The 21,115-nt window shown below is 47.1% G+C and overlaps 1 protein-coding gene across 1 annotated transcript; it reads left to right on the plus strand.

The window, feature by feature from the left end:
- Positions 1-5,865: 5,865 nt before the first annotated feature.
- PAX1 (paired box 1) lies at positions 5,866-16,174 on the plus strand. Its single transcript, XM_030558376.1, has 5 exons — positions 5,866-5,869; positions 6,291-6,920; positions 8,576-8,718; positions 9,602-9,821; positions 16,083-16,174. The coding sequence occupies exons 1-5, from the start codon at positions 5,866-5,868 to the stop codon at positions 16,172-16,174; spliced, it is 1,089 nt and encodes a 362-aa protein (XP_030414236.1).
- Positions 16,175-21,115: the final 4,941 nt, after the last annotated feature.

Below are 21,115 nucleotides of genomic sequence, written 5' to 3' on the forward strand. Positions count from 1 at the left end.
TTTGCTCCGTAAAAAACCTATTTCAGAGTTAAAGGTATTATTCTAAAGTAATAAGACACATTTTCCTGGAGCAGACAAATCGTCGCTTCCCAGAGCTTCGTGAAAACAAGAATGTCGGTTCTGTGCTACACTTATTCTAAATAATCAACGTTCATGGAGCTGTACAGATAGCTCTTAAGATCACAGGAGACTAGTGAGATCACCTTGTCTGACCCTCTTCCTGGATCAACCCGAGGTAACAGCGAATCATGTTCACCCATCATTTTCAGAGCTCTCAGACTGTTGCTTCTCAATTAATACGGAGTGGTTCCATTTTGTATCTTTCTAACTTCCTTATCCTAGTAACCATTTCCGCAGGGCATTCCCTGAGTGTCAGCAGCTAATATCAAAGGAAATTACAACACTCCGCGTCTTTCCCCCCCCCCTCAGTTTGCTGACTTTATGCGGTTTTGATAATAAACCTTCCCAGCATAGCAAATAAAATGAGATGCGAAGAGCAAACCGAATGCAGCACGTGGACTATTAAGGCCGAATCAGAATAAGCTGCGTGGGTGGATCTGGAGTTCGCTCGAAAGGACTGTTTATTAAAGGAAAGATTATTATTTAATACTAATTGGCAGGGTCCTCAGCGCCTTCCACTTACAATCTGATGTGTTTGTATGTTCAGCTTTTCATCTGCAGGTGCCCTGCGGAATAGCCCCTGTCAGTGTAAACACCAGAGCAGTGTCCACAAGAGACCGCAGGAGGGCCAGGCCAACAGGCCCTGCTTCCAGGAGAGGGGGTACCACACGTGCCCTGCTGCACGGGTCATTTATGGAGATCTCCTGACTCCTGCTTGGTGGAAGGGGGTTCACACAAGGAGCTTCGAGTTCACTTTCTCTTTCCACTTTTCAAGCTAGATTTTACTTTGCCCCGCATAGTCCTGGGTTTTCAGCGGTTGCGTTGCTCACCGCCTCTGCGTTCTGTTCTCTTTGGCCTCCTCGTTTTATTTAAACACCGAGCGGCCCGTTTGCTCTCTCTCCTTTAAAGCCCGGACTGTTTCGCTCGGTTAGCCACTTCGGGTCCCTCCAACAACCCGATCGCCCTAAGAGATACACATCAAAATAGCGCAGCCCGGATCGGGGGCTTTACTCCTCTTAAATAAAAGTTGCCGAGGAGTTTGATTAAGAGACGCCTGTCCTATATACACGGGAGGAGATGGGGAAGCGGTTATGTACGTTGGTAGATGGGTGCATCGTGCTGAGAGAGAGAGAACTGGAAAGTGATGGATATGAGAGAGATTGCATTAGACTCTCTAGTTTGTCTCAGATATCATGAGATTAGATAGATCTTATTTTATCTATTTAGTGTATAGATAGGTACGTGATATATCAAGTCTATTTCTCTCTAAGGACGAGGGAGAAAGATTGATACATATCGATTTAATCTCATACAACATGAAGACAGATTACACAGAGAGGGAGCGGCCTGTAATATATGTCTCTCTCGCGCACCACATATACATATCTATAGTTGTATCTGTTAGTCTCTATTTCATCTGGTTCATTCTTGATTAGCAGGCAAAAGCCTCTGAGCTACAGCCCTGCCTGCAGGAAGGTTTAGCTAGGCAGCCTATAACCGATTTAAAACTCTTCAGTGGAAACCAGCTCTGCAGCTAGCGATGGCAGAGGGTTCTGCAGCGCCTGGCTCCAGAAGCCTTGGTTGATGCCGCCCAGTGTTTGCAGGGGAGGGGAGGCGATCCGACAGGTTCACTAGGTTTACAGCCGCCTGGTTATAAGTGTTGTGGGGGTGGGGAGAGAGACGTGATCAGGTTTTCACTGCGACTCAGCCACGGTCACCCCCAGCCCCTTAGCTTTGCCTTCTGATCCCCTCCCCTTTAGGCCCCCAGCCCCCGTAAGACCCAGCCTTATAAAAACAACCGGGAGCTTCCTTTGACATTGAGATTTCTTTTGGTAATGCCCCTGCGCTGGCCAGAAAGAAACGATTTAAAAGAACATAAGAGCAGCCAGACTGGGTCAGAGCAAAGGTCTATCTAGCCCCCTGTCCTGTCTTCTGACAGTGGCCAATGCCAGGTGCCCCAGAGGGAATGAACAGAACAGGGACTCCATCCTCCCTCGCCCATTCCCAGCCTCTGGTAAAAGAAAAGAGAAGTCAGGCTCCTAGACTCATACATACGTTTCCCTTGTTGCTCCTTATTTTCCCGATATCTCTCTCCTGCCTTTCACCTTCGCTGTCATCTGTCCTGTCCGGGACAAAAGAAAAAATCCCCAGGGAGAGCTGTTCTCTTAAGTATGATCTGCCTAGGAAGTCACTTCCGTGTCTGTACTGTTATTGGGGTGTCAGGTCCCTGATTTCCTTGCCCCTGCCCCTGTATCAAAGCAACAAAATGCCAGCAGTCAATTCCTCTCTCCTTGAGAAGAACATACCCGGAGCACTGTACCATTTCCGAACGGGAGTGAACCGGATCGGCCTTCGCTCGGGCCCTGTGAGTCTGTATCAGCAAAACCAACCAGGAGTCCTCGTGGCACTAACACACATTTCTGCGGGAAACCGTTTTCAGGCTTTCTTCAGTTGATCAATGAACAGCAAATTCGTGTCAATCTCCATTCAGCAGAGCCCCCGATCCCAGCACGCTTCAGTAGGTTCCTTCTCTCCTCCACAGCCCTTTGCTATCCCTCAATTAGCCGCAAGATGCTCTGCGGATAGGAATATGCTGCATCTCCCTCTTATTAATTATTATTATTATTATTTTATTAGTTGTTTTTTATTTTATAATGGATTCTTCTTCAAACGAGCCATCCCCTGCCTTCTTCCCGAGTCTGCCCGCTTGCCAAACTCAATGGAGTGTTTCACCCTCTTTACCTCCCCATCAGGTAAATTTCCGGACAAAAGCGCTGCCCCAAACCCCTGTAAAATCGCTCACTTCGGTGGGCTGAACTATTACAAATTTCCAACAGAGGGAGACAAATGGTTAGCTTTTCCGCAGTGGTATTTTGTGTGGTCTCAGACGCTGCTCCTTGCTATAAGCAAAAATCTCCCCCTCCCGGAAAAATGCAAGTATTATTGTATTTAGTCTTGTAATAAATGACCATTTGCTCCTTTCAAAATGCTAACGGCTTAACAGCTGTCCTTTTAGTGGGAAATGTACCAACACCCGAAATATATTGCGAATCGGACAGTTCCTCGTCCTTCCTTGGGGCAATTCAATAACCGATTCGTTGGCGAGAAGGCCCTGGCCATTTTCACGAGCAAGTATTTGTTCTTCTATCGTGAAAACCCGCTTTCCGCATCCCGGATTGAAATCTATCGTTTTAGGAGAGAGAGAACCTGTGCTTATAAACTCAGACGCCAAGTAGCGTTCATGCAAAAGAAAAGGCTTTGCACCCTGTGTGAAGAAGAAACCACTGACCAGAGAACTGTATCAAGGCTGAATAAAATGGTCCATTCTCTCCCGTGAGCTGCCCTCAGACATGCCCCGAGAAATGAATAGCGCGCTCGTTAAAACAAGTCAGAGGGAAAGGTTCTTTTTCTCAAATCCTCTGATTAGATTTTTCTGGACCTTCCTCTTTCGTTTGGCTGCTCCAGAGGCTGGGAAAAACCATGTCCCTGCCTAAAACTACTCCGGGAAGTTAAACACTTTGCGAATGAGATTCTGACTTTCAACCCTCTGAATTAAATGTTTACATGAAAGTCAATTGAATTAAAAATTCTTTTAACCAAAACATGATTGGTGGCTTTAGTTTATTTCGTCCTGTTCTGATTAATTCCCCCCACTTCTAATCTCAACCTGGCACGGGGTTCCACTGGCAAATATTTACTCTAACAATCTGTGTCCACACGAGGTTTTATTTATCTAGGAGGGAATATACATCTACTCCGTCGTGCCGGTGATAAAGAGGTGGCGTTATCCGTTCTTTCTCCACGCGATTCTCTGCCCGATATCTATAGATCGATACAAAGATTATATTTTCTTCAGTTGCGCGCTGTGGGGTTCCCCCCGTCCCCCACTGATCTGAAAGCGCCGATCGTGCATTCGTAATTTATTACTCCTCTTCGTATTAATTGACATATTAATATATGCTGCTTACGAGCTAACGATTCTTTTTGGTCAAGCAAGTCAAGGTAAAAGGGTCAGAGAAAGGCTGTTATCCTGCTCCGTTCTGATCTTTTCCATCTGTGAGGCTTTGCCGGCAAAATAACTGCATCTGTTCCACACCGTACCTGACAAATGGCACTTACTGTTTCGATAGTGGCCCCATTAAAAGAGCACGGGAGGGGTAAACAGGCCGCTAAACGTGTGTTTGGTTCCCGGGGAATTATGGATTTAGAACGTTCCAAAACGCACCTGGATCTCCTGGTTAGGCGCTGTATTCGGAATCAAACGGGATTTACTGGCTTAAAAGTCAGAAGTGCTCTTAAGAACCATACTGAAAATGATTCATAGATCCGGATTCTGTTTGCATTTGCAAGCCCTTTCCAATGCCAACGAAACAGCCGCGAAATAGACTTTGAAACCAGCCTAGTAATTAATCAGCTTTTGGAGATTTGACTTTGGTATTGAAGAGAAATCTCCCAGTTTAGCAGGCTCTGCGTTTCCTCTGAACTTTGAAAGGCTAGATGAAAAATGGTAATATGTGAATCTATCTTTTTGGAAAATCTCGCTGTCATTTATTTACCCATATCCACTTCCCCTTTTCCAAACCTTCCCACGATGTTGTTATGAGTATTTTTAAATACAATAAAATAAAAGACAGTGTTCGGTTTGCATTCTGCTCAATTACAAATGTTACCTAACGGGCTCAAAGGGTTTCTGATTCCATTGTGAACACACACCACACAACTCCTCCTTGAGTTCACCAAATGGAGATTCACCAAATGGATTTAATAGCAACCTGGGCCAGACAGCATTAGACCTCGCTACTTCGGCAGCTGATTTTCCACCCAGAAATGTCTCCATTCTGCTGAATTGATATTTCAAAGCGACTTTCCTGGCAGCAGGTGATAATCGGATTTCGACTGTAAATGTTTGTCCGTCTTTATTTGGTAAAGGTCCAGTGCTTGAACTGCTCACTCAGGCAAAACCAGTTCAGTCCCTGGGAGTCGTGCCTGAGTGAGGACTGCGTGAGCTGGGTGCAGACAGGTGACATACACTGAACGTGACTGCGGGGGAGGGGGTTGACCCCCAAACTCTATTGATGGAGAGGCGCCTGCTGGCTTTAAAGGATCGGTCCCCCGGTAAGGGCTAAAAATGAACTAGGTGTAATTCCTCGGGGTCACCTGATTTTTAAAGAAATCGGCTGCAAACCCCTTCTTCTCCCCTCCCCCCATGATCCTTAGCAAAAAGATTCGCGTCCCAGCGGACAGAGGCTCTGGCAGCTGAATGGGGGGTGGGGGGAGCGAATCCAGCCTGGGGCAGCTTAGCCCCGCTCCAGACATCTGTGTCGCTCGCCCTGTTGTTTCAGGAGTAGTTGAGGGAGAGGAGGGCGGAAAGGGGGAAAAGTCCCGCAGAAGAAGCAGCCCTCTGCCAGTTCGCAAGGCCGGGAACCAATGAAATGCCAACGCCCGCGTGACCACCGAGATTGACGTGGAAGACACGTCAAATTGATCTGAGCAAACTGCAGGCTCCTGGACGGGCTAATTCCCCCCCAATCGGATGAAGATCACTTTGGGCGTGAGTCCCCGACCGCCTTTGAAAGTGTCCCGGGAGCAGCAGAGAGACGGGGTCCCGGAGCAAGGGCAGCCCGTCTCCTGGGGTGCTCGCAGGCAGCCCCCCTCTATGCCTCCGCGCCTGCCTCGGGGAAGACGGAGCCTCCGGCGGGGCAAGCGAGCAGCTGATCGCGCAAGGCGCGTGTCTCTTTGCGGGCGATGGGTAAGGCGCTGCGGGTGGGTTTGATTTCTGCGAGTGGGGTGGGGGAGAAGGGGGGGAATCCTTGGGAAGGAGAAGCGGCCAGGCTGGGCTTCGGACGCGCAGTTTCGCTTTGCTTATCCCGAGCAATGCCCAACCGGGGGAAGCACACCCCCATTCCCACAGCAGGGAGGCCTCGGGCCAAGCCACCACTCGCCTCCACCCCCACGCACGGGCATAAGGGATAATAATCATCACAATACTCCGCGCCGCGTCCTTTCCCCGACACGGCCCAGGCGTTCCTACGCGGGATCCAGGGCATCTCCTCTGCAGGGCTCGGGGCTATTTGGGAAGGGGTTAGACAGGCAGAATCTCTCTATTTCCCTTGCCCCCTTTTTAAATCTGGCGGTGCTAACCCGTCCTTTCCCCCCCCCCCCCTCGCTAGAGCAAACGTACGGGGAAGTGAACCAGCTGGGAGGCGTCTTCGTCAACGGGAGACCCCTGCCCAACGCCATCCGTTTGAGGATCGTGGAGCTGGCCCAGCTGGGGATCCGACCCTGCGACATCAGCCGCCAGCTGCGGGTGTCTCACGGCTGCGTGAGTAAAATCCTGGCCCGCTACAACGAGACGGGCTCCATCCTCCCCGGAGCCATCGGCGGGAGCAAGCCGCGGGTCACCACCCCCAACGTGGTCAAGCACATCCGGGACTACAAGCAAGGAGACCCGGGGATCTTCGCGTGGGAGATCCGGGACCGGCTGCTGGCCGACGGGGTGTGTGACAAGTACAACGTGCCCTCCGTCAGCTCCATCAGCAGGATTTTAAGGAACAAAATCGGGAACCTCTCCCAGCCCAGCCCCTACGACAGCACCAAGCAGCCTCCCCCCCAGCCAACGCTGCCTTATAACCACATTTACCAGTACCCCTACCCCAACCCCATGGCCTCCTCTGGGACCAAAATGGGCCATCATCCGGGCGTGCCGGTCACAGCTGGACATGTCAGTATCCCCAGATCCTGGCCCTCGGCGCATTCAGTCAGCAACATCCTAGGTATCCGAGCCTTCATGGAGCAAACAGGTCAGCGAGCGCAGCTTCGCCCACGGCACTGCAGTGGGCGCTGGGTTTGGTTGGTTGGGTTTTTTCTGGCAGGGGCGCACAGAGACTCAGGGTTTGGGGTGCCTGCATACTGGGTGTGCTTGGGGTTTTTTAGCAGGTGGGTGCTCAGTGCTTCCCCCTTTTTGGGCACCCAGGAACGTAAGCACTTAAAATCACGAGTGGCTTTTGAAAAATCGCTTTTAAACGTATCTAAACCTGGGCAAAACAATTGCTAGAAGGGCTGCACAAAGAACCCCGTGCTTGTAGGGCGGATCTGATGGGCCAGTTGGAGCAAAACAACCGACATCTTGAACTTTTTATGAAAAATGTGGAAAATATTTTCGTGGGGATGAGAGAATGTGTCAGTCACACATTGAGAGCTCTGAGTTCCACTCACCCCTCTCCAAAAAAACAAGCCCAGAAAACCGTATCTCGATGTTCTTTTGCCAGATCTAAGCAAACGGCTCAGACATTAATCTGATTCGTTGTCAGAAATTTCCCTGCCTTCTTAGCATTTTTAAAAGAACTTTCTTCTACATCCCTTCTCTATTAGAAATTAAAACGTCGATTGCAATTGTCACACTAGCTAGAATGCATCCTTCAGCAGTGATCGAAACAGATTATTACTATAAACCCGATACCAGGCAGATCTTGGCTGGCAAATTGGATCGTGGTCAGGGTTTTTTAGATTTCTCCGTCACGCTTTATTTATACAAACCCGAATTGAATCAATGAATACCCGGTTCCACTTTTGTTCTGCACACATTGTCTGGGGAATTGCCCCCCTTTGATCCCTTCAAACGCTAAAGGTAAATAAATCACCCACATGCGTTTCTGCCTGCGAATTGTACCTTTTACACGATAAGAAAGCCTTAAAGTTGCCTAGTGAAACAGACAGACCTTTGGGGGGAGGAGAATGTGTTTCAGCTGAATTGGAAGCAAAGCTGGTCATAATTTAGGCCATCAGGGTTCGTGTTTTATGCGCCCCTAGTCTCCTTTGACTTCGTACACGGTTTGCATAAGCAGGCAGACCAATTTGAGACGCTAACCTGCTGCCCCGGGTCCCTGCTAACACTTGAGTGAGCGATTGTCACATTTATAAAGCAGGCTCCCGAATGCGTATTCGCTTCGGATTCAGGCCCTTTCTGGAGCCGGAAAGAATTTTCAGTCTGAAAACTGGATTCTGTTTGTAGCCTCTGGACGACGCAGTTTGAATAGGGACATCAGAGTTTTATATTAAAGGCCGGGATCTTTATCTTTACTAGATCATTTTCGACTGCAATTTTGAATGAGTCTCATACAAAGCTCCAACCCCAATTGGCCCGTGTTGAAAATGCCTCCTAGACAGTGCGATTTTTAGCCGGCTCGAAGGTGCCCAGTGACCAAGCTGCCCTGGCGCAGTTTCTGAACGAAAACAAAACAAAGCCTGACTCGATGCTGATCTCATTGAAACCAAGGGCAAAACTCCCTGCTTGCTTCATCCCGGAGCAGGATCGAAGCCCTGCGTGGCTTTTCCCAGCGCTTAGAGATCCCGGGTCACGGAATAGGACAGCGAGGCGGGTGGCTAGAGGTTGCATGGTTCTAGGAAGGGTCTGAATGCGGATGAGTACATCTCCTGCGATCTGTTCCCATCCCAGGGCCTCTGGCTGGGACAGAGGGGTCTGCCTACCCACCAAAAATGGAAGACTGGCCCAGCGTGAACAGAACGGCCTTCCATCCCGCCCAGGCAGTCAATGGGATTGATAAAGCTGCAATGGAAGCGGACATTAAGTACCCCCAGGTAACATCTTCCAGCCAGGCGTTTGCAGCTTGGGGGGGGGGGGAATAGCCGTGAAGAAAATGGTGTGTGGGGGGGGCGGGGTAGGGGGAGAGATTTTGGGATCACCCCTTGAAGGAAGATTGTGAATTCGAATTGGGAAAATGTTTGTGCAACTGAAACTGATGCATTTAAAGCATCCGATTGTGTGCGTGTGCACACACGGGTCCCTATACACACGTGTAAAGAGATCGCGAGCCTACGCTGTGAAAATGCGTGTGCAATTAATAACTTTACATTTAAGACACTAGATTGTGTGAGTACGCAGGCATACACGAGAGCATAAACACAAACGTGGACGCCTTAAAATGAATCAATTTTGGCTGAACAGTTTTTTGTATCGGAATGGGTGTGTGTTTACACGAGCATACACAGGTGTGTGTATCCCCTCACTGTCTGACGCACTGAATATCTCAATTGTAATTGCATCAATATTTTCATAGCCTCAGCTGGGGATTTCCTTAGGTTTTGTTGTCGTTGTAATTCAACTTTTCCCCTCTTTTCTGCCCCCGCCTCCCCGATCTCTCGGGTAGTCAAAGAAATCGAATCCAAACGATCCCTGGAATCGAATGGGGGAAGGGGGCTGATTTCTGTCTCCACGCCTGTTACTCCGTAAAAAGAAAAAAAATGAACCGAAGCAGCCGATGCACAAATTTCTTGCCACCCCCGGTGCTCGGCGATGCCCGTGATGGCAGACGTGGGGGCAGTATCCATTGAGAGGCAGATGTGTCACCTTCCAGGGGCAAGGGCGGACAGCACCTTCCGATCCCGTCCCGGCTTCGGGCCTCTAGCAGGATCCGGGATGTCTGTAATCCTTGTAACAGCCTGTCTCCCTTTCTCTTCGCAGCCTGCCCCTGGCCTTTCCACCGTCGGCAGCTTCCTCCCAGCCTGCGCCTACCCCTCTTCCAACCAGCACGGGGTTTACGCGGGCCCCGGGGCAGGCTACATCGCGCCCGGGCCCCACTGGCAGGCGCAAAGCAGCCCCCTGGCTCACCACGGGCCCGGAGTGACGGTCCCCGGAGGAGAGCTGTGCACCGCCATGCCCTTCAAGCCTCCCGCCCGGGAAGGTAGGGGGGCGAGAGAGGCCAGCGGGGGATGCAGAGTCCCACCCAGGCTGGGTGGGGAGGGAGGGAAATCTCAGTGACCTGCCTGGTGACCTGAGCAATTGATCCTTCGCTTCTGCGCTGCCGGGCCGATCTGGCGCGGGCCAGGCGGCTGGGAAAGTCTCCCTGCCCCGGAGCCTTTGCTCGCCGAGGGGCTGTGGAGGGACGCCGGCTGGGGTCCTTTTCCACCAGCCACTTTCCTCTCCGCAGCCACTTCCATACCGCAGGAGAACAGAGAGTGTCTGTCCCTGCAGGCATTGACTGAGACCTGGGCTCTGCGCTGCAAATCCTTCGGAAGGGCTCGGCCACTGCCAACCCCAGAGCACTTCATAAACCCTGGGAGGGGGCTGGTCCATTGCACGCGTTATATAGATCCAGAACAGCGCATCGAGATATAGGTACCTGTAATGTACATACAGCTATAGGGAACATTCCCACGCTTCACCAAAACTCTCTGTGCTGGAGTCTTTATATACCAGCCTCGCAATGGACTGCTCTGTAGAGCAAAGATATCAGCAAATCAATACATGAACAGACAGATTGTTCTCTTATGTATAAAATCGAATATAATTAATAATAGCATATATATATATATATATATATATATACGCGTGTAATATATATATAGCTATATGGACATTCCCATGTTTATTAAAAATGCCCTCTGTTTGCATATATAGAACATCTTCAGAATATATCTATTATATAGTTATAATAGAACATGTCTACGTTTAATATATGTATATATATATTGTCTATTACACTAGCTATAATGGAATATGTCTATGTTTGTATATATATTATATATATAAATATAACAGGCATTTCTATCATAGCTATATAGTGTAATACACAATTATATATGTGTGTGTAATATAGATATATAGCTATAATAGAAATGCCTGTTTTTTATATATATTACACGCACACGCATATAATTGTGTATTACGCTTTATAGCTATAAAATAACAGACTGATGTGTGTGTGTTTCAGGCATTTCTATTATAGCTATATATATGTATATATCACACACACATATATAATTTTATTTCGCATATGTGTGTGTACATAGAATTTGTAAAATTAAATGAAATACAGAACTTTAAAAATTTATATATAAAATTAGTCTGTGGAAGAGAACGTATAAAAAGCATACCTCTCTCTCTCTCTCTCTCTCTCTGTTTTACAGCCACACACACATACATAATTGTATTTCACGCACATGTGTTTATATAGAATTTGTAAAATTATATGTAATATAGAACATTTAAAATGAATAGATCCCATTAGCCTGTGGAAGAGAATAGTGTCTCTCTCTCTCTCTCTCTCTCTCTCTCTTTCTGCCTCGGAAATTGAGTTCTATACTATTTCATAAATGCAGGATCGGGCCCTAAACCATCTGATTTTTCATTTCTCAGTTGTGCCCGTTGGAGGCCCGGCCGAGCAGTTTTGGTATCTTTCCATTGACTTCAGCCGGAGTTGGACCGGCCCTTGGATTTTAGTGTTTTGGCGGGTGGAAGCTCAAAGGCGTTGTGGAGGAATTACATGCTCTTTCGTTTTTATTCATGTTTTTAAAAATGACCAATAGGTATAATGACCCGTTTCATGCTCTTAGCTCGAGCTGGGCAGCGTTGAGCGGGAGCCAATATTTGATAGGAAACAATCATGATAGGTAACACGCGCTAGCACTGGGATAATTTTGCAGCTGTGGGTTAGGATCCTTTCCCAGCAAATAAAACCCCTTTAGGGCGCTGGTTGATAGTCACTGCAGTGTACAGACAAAACAGTTACATTCTTCCCGTTACTTTTCAATGCAAGCGCTACGTTTAAAAGGTTGTTTAAGTCCTAGCACTTCTACATCCTTATGGAAACCTGAAAATACATTAAGAAGATTCCTCCCACCCCCTCAAGGGGCACCTAAAATCATTTCAGATTTTTTCCTTGCTAAAATATCTGCTAGTTCAGAATCGTACAGCTCTTGCGCTCAAACATCCTTCATATTTGTTACCAGTAAAAACATAAGGATTCAACGTGGAAACCATTTTTTCCTCTTAATGTTCAATCCTGTGAGATGGAAATCTCAGAGGAAGCAGAACGATCTGGGGCAAACATCCAGCTTTTAATTCTTTAAGACAAGGATTTCTTTCTTAGAGGTAATTATCTGCGCCTAGAGTGTGTATTGTGTGCATTGACACAGAAAAGAAATGACCCAGTGATATTCTGTATCATATAATAAACACAGCGAAGGGACAGAGATTGAGCATTAGAGACATTCGTTTTTAGTAATAATAATTTTAGCCATATTAAATAAGTATTTTTACTGGATACCTCTGACCATAAATCTTGCCAAAGTGCTGGTGGATAATCGAGATCTAAGAAAGATACACTCATTCAATGAAAATGACTAACATTATAAATCGCTTCTACTAGTTATTTTTCTCCCCTCAGGGAGTATTTAAAGTAATATACCATAGGAGTATAATAGGCGATCACATGTTTCTGATTGGAACACGGCTCTATACTGTACTATATTTTTTAATGTTGAACATTTTTTCTTCTATTAATCACATCGGTCCATTTTGAGACGTTTGATTTCTTTGATATATGGTTTCATTTAAAACCGCTAACGCATCTGTTCTGCTGCTATTCTTTGCCCTTCGTTGCTTTGTACATTATAATGTCTCTAGTCTTTTTTCACATTTGCAATTCATTTTCCAGTTATCAGCTAATTTATGTATTACTGTTTTAATATACGACCCTTAACCATTTTTGCCTAACTAATGTAGCCTTCTGAGAGTTACAACCTCATTATTATCGCTAATAATGAGTGATTGTGTACAATAAGGGATAACAATAGCCATAAAAGGATTTTTGAAGAAAGAAAGAAAGATAGATAGATACCAGAAAATTAGTCAAACTAGAACTTGCATAGATACTTTAAAATCTTTTTCTTTCTTTCTTTCTATCTAATGCATTGTTTATCAAAATACAGTGTGTGTGTGTGTGAGAGAGAGAAAGATAACCCTTCGATTTTAATTAAAACTATGACAAACTCTTTGAACACCTCAGAACTGAGGGTATAAAAAACATCCCTGCAATAGCTTCCTATATCTCATGTAAGTTATTTTACCGGATAAGTAATGATTGTCTTAACTGAGGTGTGTCCATATAGACACACACAGTCTCTGATACTCAACCCTTCTCCCCCACCCCACTTAACTGCTATCCATCAAACAAAATTCACTCATCTAAACAGCGCGCATGCCTCTAGTATATTTCCTATATTCTCAAGCTAGCTACGACAAAGAAAGTTTCATTTTACCTTTATATACCGCCGGTGCAATCATGCCAAAACTAGTCTGGCTGATCTGCTTGGAAAAGTAAAACAAATCCGAAGCAGTAATTAATTGAAAAGGGAGTAGATAGATTCATTTATGGACAGATTTTCTAAAATAATAATAATAATAATAATTAATAAAACTCAGTGAGTGCTCAGCACCTTGGACAATTTGACCATTAAAGTGTTTGGTTAAACCTTGTATTTGATCACAATTAAACCCCAGGAACTCGAAGGCCTAGGAAGCCCCATCAGGGCCCGGAAGGAACAGTGAAAGATCTGGGCACCTCCGAGCCTGTGTAAACAGGAAAAGGAGGAGAGACTTATGATTTGATCACAATTAACGCGCGGGAATTTCCCATACACGGATTAATAAATCTTATTCATAACCTACAGATTTGCTGCTTGTAAAAGACCCATTTGCATTTGCTCAGGTTCTCGTTGCCCGTGTGTTTATTTTGCTCCCATTCCAGAAATAGGAACCATCCATTGTCAAAGCCACTCCTAAGCCTGCTAGGTGCATCCCGGAGCCACTGCGAGGTTAGCTAAGCACCATGACAATCAATGTTCCCCATTCTGACATCTCCTCCCCCAGTTACAACTCCAGGCTGTTTTCCCATCCTTCTCATTTCATACGCTGGGAGAGACCATCCATTTCCATTGAAATCTGGCTGCGAAAGCCACCTTGGGCCACGCTTGTAAACGAGATGGCTCCTCACGGGTCTGAACCGGGATTCTGGAAAGTTAATTTACAGCTTTTGCACATGGAGCGGGGGAAGAGGGGGATGTAGCAATTTGTTAAACCGGCCAGTTCTCCCCACTCTTATCCTCCACCTATATGATCACAGGGTGTCCTGGACTGCGCCCCCCTCAGGCCCCTAAACAGCAAGGGTGGTGTCAATTTCTTGGAGAGATCGGTCCGTCTGCACAGCGCTTGGGGGGATATCTGCTGGTCAAAACAGCCCACACGTTGCCGTAAACCAAGGGAAACGCAGCGCCTCCACCATGTGCGTCTAAACTAGCTGCCAGGCCTCCGCAAACGCTAACTGCGGGGTGGATTTAGCGCCCGATCCTGCTCGCCTTGTGCGTGGAAAGTCGCTTTAGCGAGCGCATAGATCGCAAGGGGCGTTTAAAGCCAGCGAAGGCGAGGGGCTAACAGCGATATCCCCGGTTTACACCTGCGATCGATTGCCTGGATTCGAGGTCTTTCTTTCTTTCTATACATACCTGCCTCTGGGGTCGGCCCAGGCCCAGTTACCTGTAGGACTCACCGAGGAGGCTGCGTAGCTCAGTTCAGGACTGGCCGCAAGTGCTTGAGGCTCGATCTTGCTTTTTTCAGCCAGATTGAGACTGGAGAATGGACCGGTTTTGCCAAAAAAAAAAAAAAAAGAAAGAAAAGAAAAGAAAAAAAGACCCCCCCTCCCCCAGGAAAGCAGCAGTAGAATGTGGTAGCCCAGCGGCCGATCTGGCTCCACTGCCCTGCCCTGAAGGGAGTATTTTATATCTAGCCACTGGGCCCGTTAGGAAAGAAATGTGTCTTGTGATTTGCAGTGACTAGCACGTCTCGGCACAGCCGGTGGGACCCTCGCACCGCGGAGCGAAAGCGGAGTCCAAGCCTCTGCGAGATGGAAGCGAATTAAAACAAGCTTGAGCCGGGAGGGGGAACATGCCGCAGTTTGGAAAGGGGGAAAAAAGGCAAATCCCCTCTGGTCCCTCCAGACGGGACGGGCTCTGGCGTTCCCCCCAGCCCTGCAGCTCGGCACTTGGGCTGCGAGAAGCCAGGTGCTGCGGGCGCCCTGGGTGTGAAGTTTCTGGCCCTATATCCAATACAGATGTGTGGGGGAGAGGGGAATTGAAGGGGATTTAAAGTACATCTTCCCCACGCCACACGTACAGAGCAGGAAGGGACCCTCCCCCCGCATTTACCCATAAATGACCCCCCCGCGGCCCAATCTTTACAGGCGATTCCTCCATCGGAGGTGGAAAAAGAACTCACTTGCTTCTAAAATAATCGTGCCTTCCTAGGCAAATAGGCAGCAATAGCTTAAGACTGAGGGGAGAGAGGGGACAGCGATCGGCCACTGACACAGTCACTGCATTTCTGACAAACTTAACACCCCCTCCCCACACACACACAGAGTGACCAGCCAGCAAGTGTGAGAAATCGGGACAGGGGGTGCGGGGTAATAGGAGCCTATGCAAGAAAAGGACCCCAAAATTGGGACTGTCCCTATAAAATCGGGACATCTGGTCACCCTAGGACACCCCTCCCCCCCAATAGCAGAGGAAGTGCTAAAGCTCGTATGTCACTGGGATTGAGCCAAATCTCCGAGGTGGATGTTTACAGCCATCAGCTGGGAAGCTGACTAGCCAGAAACCAGGATTAAAACAGGAACAGGCTTCATTCAGTGCACACGATCCTGTATTTCCCAGTCGCTTGCCAAAGGTGAATTGATCAGCCATCCATTGGCAGCCAGATTTGCCTTTGGGAGGAATTGCTCTTTTGTTTCAGATGGGCTGTGCCTTGGAAGGAGGCTTCAGTTATTGCAAGTGAAATTAGGATTCTGCTAAAGGTCTTGGGAGGAGACTTGTCACTGGTTCAGGGTGGAAAATGTCTCCCTTGCTTGCAGCAAAAGGGAAAGGTTCTTGGAGGATTTTTGAAAGAAATGACTAGAAACAATTGATCAACCAGTGTGTGACTGTGAAATTGACATGGCAGATTCTTTGGGCAATAGGTGAGCAAACATAGGGCAAGTGTAAAGCAAAATTAATCAGGTCCCATAAGAAGTCTCAGTCTGATGCCACCTAATGAAACAAACAGAAATGTTACAGTCAATGCGTTAGGAGTATGCCAACCTACTTGCTTCTCTTTCTTTCCCTTGCTGCAGTTGTGGACAGAAAACCTTCCAGTCCCGCAGGAAAACCTCAAGAAACCCTAAATAATATACATGGACTTTCTATCCCAGCCTCATCTTCCTAGAGGTTGCAGTGAATCATCGGAGAGAGGGAGAGTTTTGGATCAAACTCCTGCAACTTCGAAAATGAAACAGAACCTAAAAGCACAACTGCGTTCAAAGAGGTGCCTTTGGAGAGGAAGAGGCTGTATTTGAAACAAGCCCAGGCAATAAAAAGAGATAGTGACTTTTTAATGCACAAGTGAATGAGATCTGGACATTCATTGATCCTGTGCCGTAAGTGAGTGATTTCCTCAGTCAAGTTGGAAAGTGGTGATGGGAGAGAACCATTTTCTTTCTTTCTTTCTTTTCTTCTTTCTTTATTTCACACAAGAGACCTCTGGATATATAGCAGTCACAGATTTGTCACTAGACCTACCACTGTTCATTGCTTACAATGCCATAGACTTTATCCTGTCACTTTGATGTGCATTTACTCTAGAGAGGATTCATTCAGTGTCTCCAAGGCCTTAGCCCAAGGATCTGTGCTCTGAACCGGTTTCTGCCCGTGGATAATGTCTCTCTCCCAGAGTGTAAATGGACAAATACCCAGCAACATTATGATATATTTTTATAATAACAACCCTTAATAAAAAGTGACTACAACTGATGCCCGTGTTTGGATTCCTTTCCTGGGGAACATGTCTTCTCTTTGCATAGCAGTAGACTGTAGCCTCTAGTCATGCAATTCTCCTCCAGTCCACTGGAGCCTCAACTACTCTATTTCTGGTTCCCTTGAAGAAGCTTCACCAAAAGTGACATCTTCCCATGCCCTTTGTCCAATGTGCGGCTATTTCTGGAAGCAGCTAGCTGTTAGAATCTTCCTGGGGCCACTTCTAGACTGTCTCTTTAAAACGAGTCTCTTTGCATTCATTGTAAGGATGGATGTGTGGTTAAAAGGACAGGACTGGGACTCAGGAGACCTGCGTTCATTTCTCAGTGCTGCAGCCAGCTCTGTGAGTGGCTCCGGGCAGACCACTCAATCTCCCTGTGTCTAAATTCACCATCTGCAAAACTGGGATAATAATATTTCCCTTGAGTTGTCTATGTAGATTGGAGGGTCTTTGAGGAAAGGGCTGTTTCTTACTGTGTGTTTGTACAGGGCCTACCACAAAGGGGCCATAAGTGTGGTTGGAGGCACGAGGTGCTACCCTAATACATGTAATAACCCTAAGGAAGGACTGAGGTCTAAATGGAGATTACAGAAGGTTGCAAAACCTGGGAGATCTTTGCTGACCTTGCACTTGACTATAAAGCAGTGAGGGAGAAAAGAATGAGTATTTTAAATAAGGGAGAGCTTGGCCAGGCTCACACGATATTTGTCACACTAAACAGACTATATTTTACAGAGAGAAGGCCGAGTGGAAGGCAATGAAATTACATTACAGAAGTATCTGGCCCCATGAATTTAGTTAAATGTATCTTATTGGCCATCAGACCTCCTGAAATTGATCACTATTGGCCATATTTAGTTCCACGGAATGTCTACAGATTTAAGACTGAGCTACAATTCACAATGGGAACTGCTTCAGAACAGAAAGATAGCAGCACCCTCAAAGCATGAATAAAATGAGGGCAACCTTTCTCAGACAGAAGAGTCCAAACAAAACATCACACCAAATAAAGCTAATGAGATTTTTCCTGGGAAGGGAAATGTGAAAGACACGTACCTTTTTTCTAGTGGATCTCTCCTGACACATGCATTGCATTTCAGTGGTCTGTGATGTCAGACGGGCACTTCTCGTCCACATAATTAAAAACTCATTACATAAGATGTATAAGAAAATAGCCCTGATCCTCTAAAGCACTGGTTTCAAAATAAACACATGCAGTGCTGAGTGAAAGAGGATTGCCAACACTGAAAACCAAAGGCCTTTATGCACAGCCGTACAGGGCAGGCAGAACCAAAGCAAAGACAAGCAGTGTAGAGAAAAAGAGTGGGTGTCAGGAGACCTAGGCTATGTTTACACTGCCTTGTAAACCTGGATCTGTGGAACCTGGGCTTGTGGATTTGGTGCTTCCAAGCCTGTGCTTGAGTGTCTACACTGCGTGGTAAATCTGGGTTCACAATTGCTGGACCCAGGTCTCAGCCGTGTGAATATGGCTACACTGCACTACACAGACCTTCTGACTCACATCTGCAGCATGAGGGGTATCCACACTGCAGGGCTTGGACCTGGGTCACAGTGGGACTTAGGCACTGACACCCCCACCTCCAGCAGGGTATGAGAACCCAGGTCCTGAGTGCTTGCTGTCCTGAGTCAGACTCATTTATGTGTGGGCAGAATGGGAGCTTGGGCTCAAATCTGAGTCAGATCCCTGGGCTTAGTGGGCAGTGTAGACGTACCCCTGGAGTCTATTTCTGGCTCTGTCAGTGACCTTCTGTATAGCACTGAACAAGTCACTCCCGCCCTTTCTGTCTTGTCTAGTCAGGTTGTAGACTCTTAGGGGCTGGGACCCTCTTTAATGATACATTTGTACAGTGCCTCGCGCAATGGGACTCCAAGCTCTGCTGTCATATAAATAATACTCAAGTTTCCTCACACTGTCCCAGTAATGTGCCTTCTGCCTGAATTAAAGGGAAAGCCCCCACAACGGGAAGGACAGCTCCTGCTCCAGGTCCATTCAGCTCCAGCGACTTTAATGAGGCAGCCCACAAGGTATGCTGGGTAATGGGTACAGCCAATTCCAATGGTGCTTTAAGTGGCTTGAATACCTGGGCAGAGATTTTCATAAGTATTCAGCTGATGGAAGATGCAGCTAGGTGCCCAGTGGGATTTTGAAAAGCACCTAAGCAGGCTAGGCACCATACTTCCATAGGAGTTAGGCACGTATCTGCATCTTCAGGTGCCTAACTCCCATGGAAGTATGGTGCCTAGTATGGCTTTCTCTATATGGATCTCCCTGCATCCCATATAGAAGGTGAGGCTCTGCCTTTTGCAGCAGCATTCCTCCTTCTCAGAAACCCTCATAGGGCTCTCCAGGGGTGGGGAATGACCAGACCCATATTGGATGGAGGTGAGGCTGCGGGGAATCTGTACTGCTTCCCCATTGCCCTGGGGCTGTATTACCTTTTCCATGAAGCCCTCTCCATGGAGGGCATGGGAGTGTGTGGGTGGTAGCCAGGGGAATTCTTGGCATCCCAGCTCTGCAGGAATAGCACTGGCAGGAAGCCAGCATCACCAAGCTGGGGAGCAGAGGTCTCCATATGGATGAGCTTGGCCTCCCTGTGGTCCCATTGCACCTATGTAGACCTCCCAGTGGTCCCCTTGGACCTAGCTGGACAAGTCAGGGACCTGTGGCAGGCCCCAGAGCTTATTGAGCTGGGGCAAATCCTGCCCCAACCAAGGATCATTGTGGCGTCTTCCTTCTTTTATCCACCTCTCGCTGTGGGTTTTACCCCCTTATCAGCCACCACAGCTCTCACGTGCTTTGAGATCTACATGGCCCCAGAGGAGCACTGCTGTGGGAGGAATGAATAGATCAGACTTTGGTCTTGTTGGAGCTGGGGTCTGATCCATTAATTGTTTTGCAAATGAAGCGCAAAGGCTTATGCTGGCATCAGAAGACAACTGGGTGACCGTGGAAGGACTTGAGGACATGCCTGATGTGCTCACAGCAGCCCGAGCCATGGAGAAGGCAGGCAGCTGGCTGGATGCTGAGCATCATCTTGCCATACAGGTTCAGACACCATGAGTTACAGCGATCCAGCCTGGAAGTGGCAAATTGGCCAGGCTCTTGCCTGGTGGGAAGGGGTGAAGTACTCCCTGGCCTGAGCAAATATTCACATGAAGGTGTCACCTGCACTTTGTGGTACCGGAGACCATTGGGTGATCCTCCCACCTACTGGAGAAAGGTAGGAGGATCACTGTCCCAGCACTGCAAGCCCCAGGCATTCACAGTCATGAGTCAGGCTTCCCAAAATCAGGAGACTGGCTTAACAATCAGGAGATTTAAAAAGAAGTAATAATTCATGATTTATTGACTTCTGCTTTCTGAGCCTTTGGGGATCACGTTTTTGAGCCTTTCTCCAAAGGCATGAAGGTTAGAAACTTTTTTTCTGCTCAGTGAAAGCTGAAATTTGCATGTGATCACATGGCTTCTGGGGCTGGGGTGTTAAGGCAAACCCAAATATCATGAGACCTGTGATAAAATTGCAAGAGTTGTGAACACTGTATGTCCCTTTGGCATTCATGCGGGTCACGATACGCCTCATGGGTTTGTTCCAGACAGCAAATGTGTAAGTAAATAAATAAAACATTCTTGGCTTGATCCTGTACTCCTCGCACATCCCAACCCCCCAGTGAACTGGTTGGCTGAAGCCCCATTTTGGCAAGGTACCTAAGCAGGTGCACTTAAAGTTAAGTACCCTGCTGAATTGGGACTTGAGGGCAAAAGGCATTCAGGATTCATCCCTAAGTTCGCTTACCTAAAACACTGAAAAAATTAATATACTGGGCAAAGTTTTGCCCTCAGATATGTGTGTGCAATTCCCTTGAATTCAAAGAGCTCTGGGCATGCTTCGCATGTGAGAATTTAGCCTATGAATGAGGCTAATCAAAATTACATTTATTTTTAAAGAACTAAATTACTTTACCACATCCTAAGAAATTTGCTAGTCTTAGATCATGGTACCATCAGAGAGCATTTTCAGTGCACATGAAAGGCAAATTTTCTGAGATAAGGCAGTGGCAGTCGATTCAAAGAGTTTAGGTAACTCTAATTGTTGAACTACTTATTAGCAGATGGGGACAGTTTTTTTTTTACATAAACCTTTACATCTGAAATTCTAAACGGAACTCAAATGTTTAAGCCAAAGAAGAAAACTGTCAAAAAATGATGGTTAAAAATGAATGAAATGCAGGTTTTAAAATGACACCATCTACTTGAACTCCAGTTTCAAAAAATGGATGAAGAGGGTTTCAAGTATCGACAAGCTGAGATGCATATCTGGCCCCCTATCATCA

This window comes from Gopherus evgoodei, chromosome 3 (genome assembly GCF_007399415.2).
Source record: "Gopherus evgoodei ecotype Sinaloan lineage chromosome 3, rGopEvg1_v1.p, whole genome shotgun sequence".
NCBI classification, from domain to species: Eukaryota; Metazoa; Chordata; order Testudines; family Testudinidae; genus Gopherus; species Gopherus evgoodei.

Bases quoted from the DNA above. Each gene is read 5' to 3' on its own strand.
- PAX1 (XM_030558376.1), top strand. The intron at 6,921-8,575 runs GTCAGCGAGCGC...TTCCCATCCCAG, and splicing joins AGCCTTCATGGAGCAAACAG to GGCCTCTGGCTGGGACAGAG. The intron at 8,719-9,601 runs GTAACATCTTCC...TTCTCTTCGCAG, and splicing joins CGGACATTAAGTACCCCCAG to CCTGCCCCTGGCCTTTCCAC.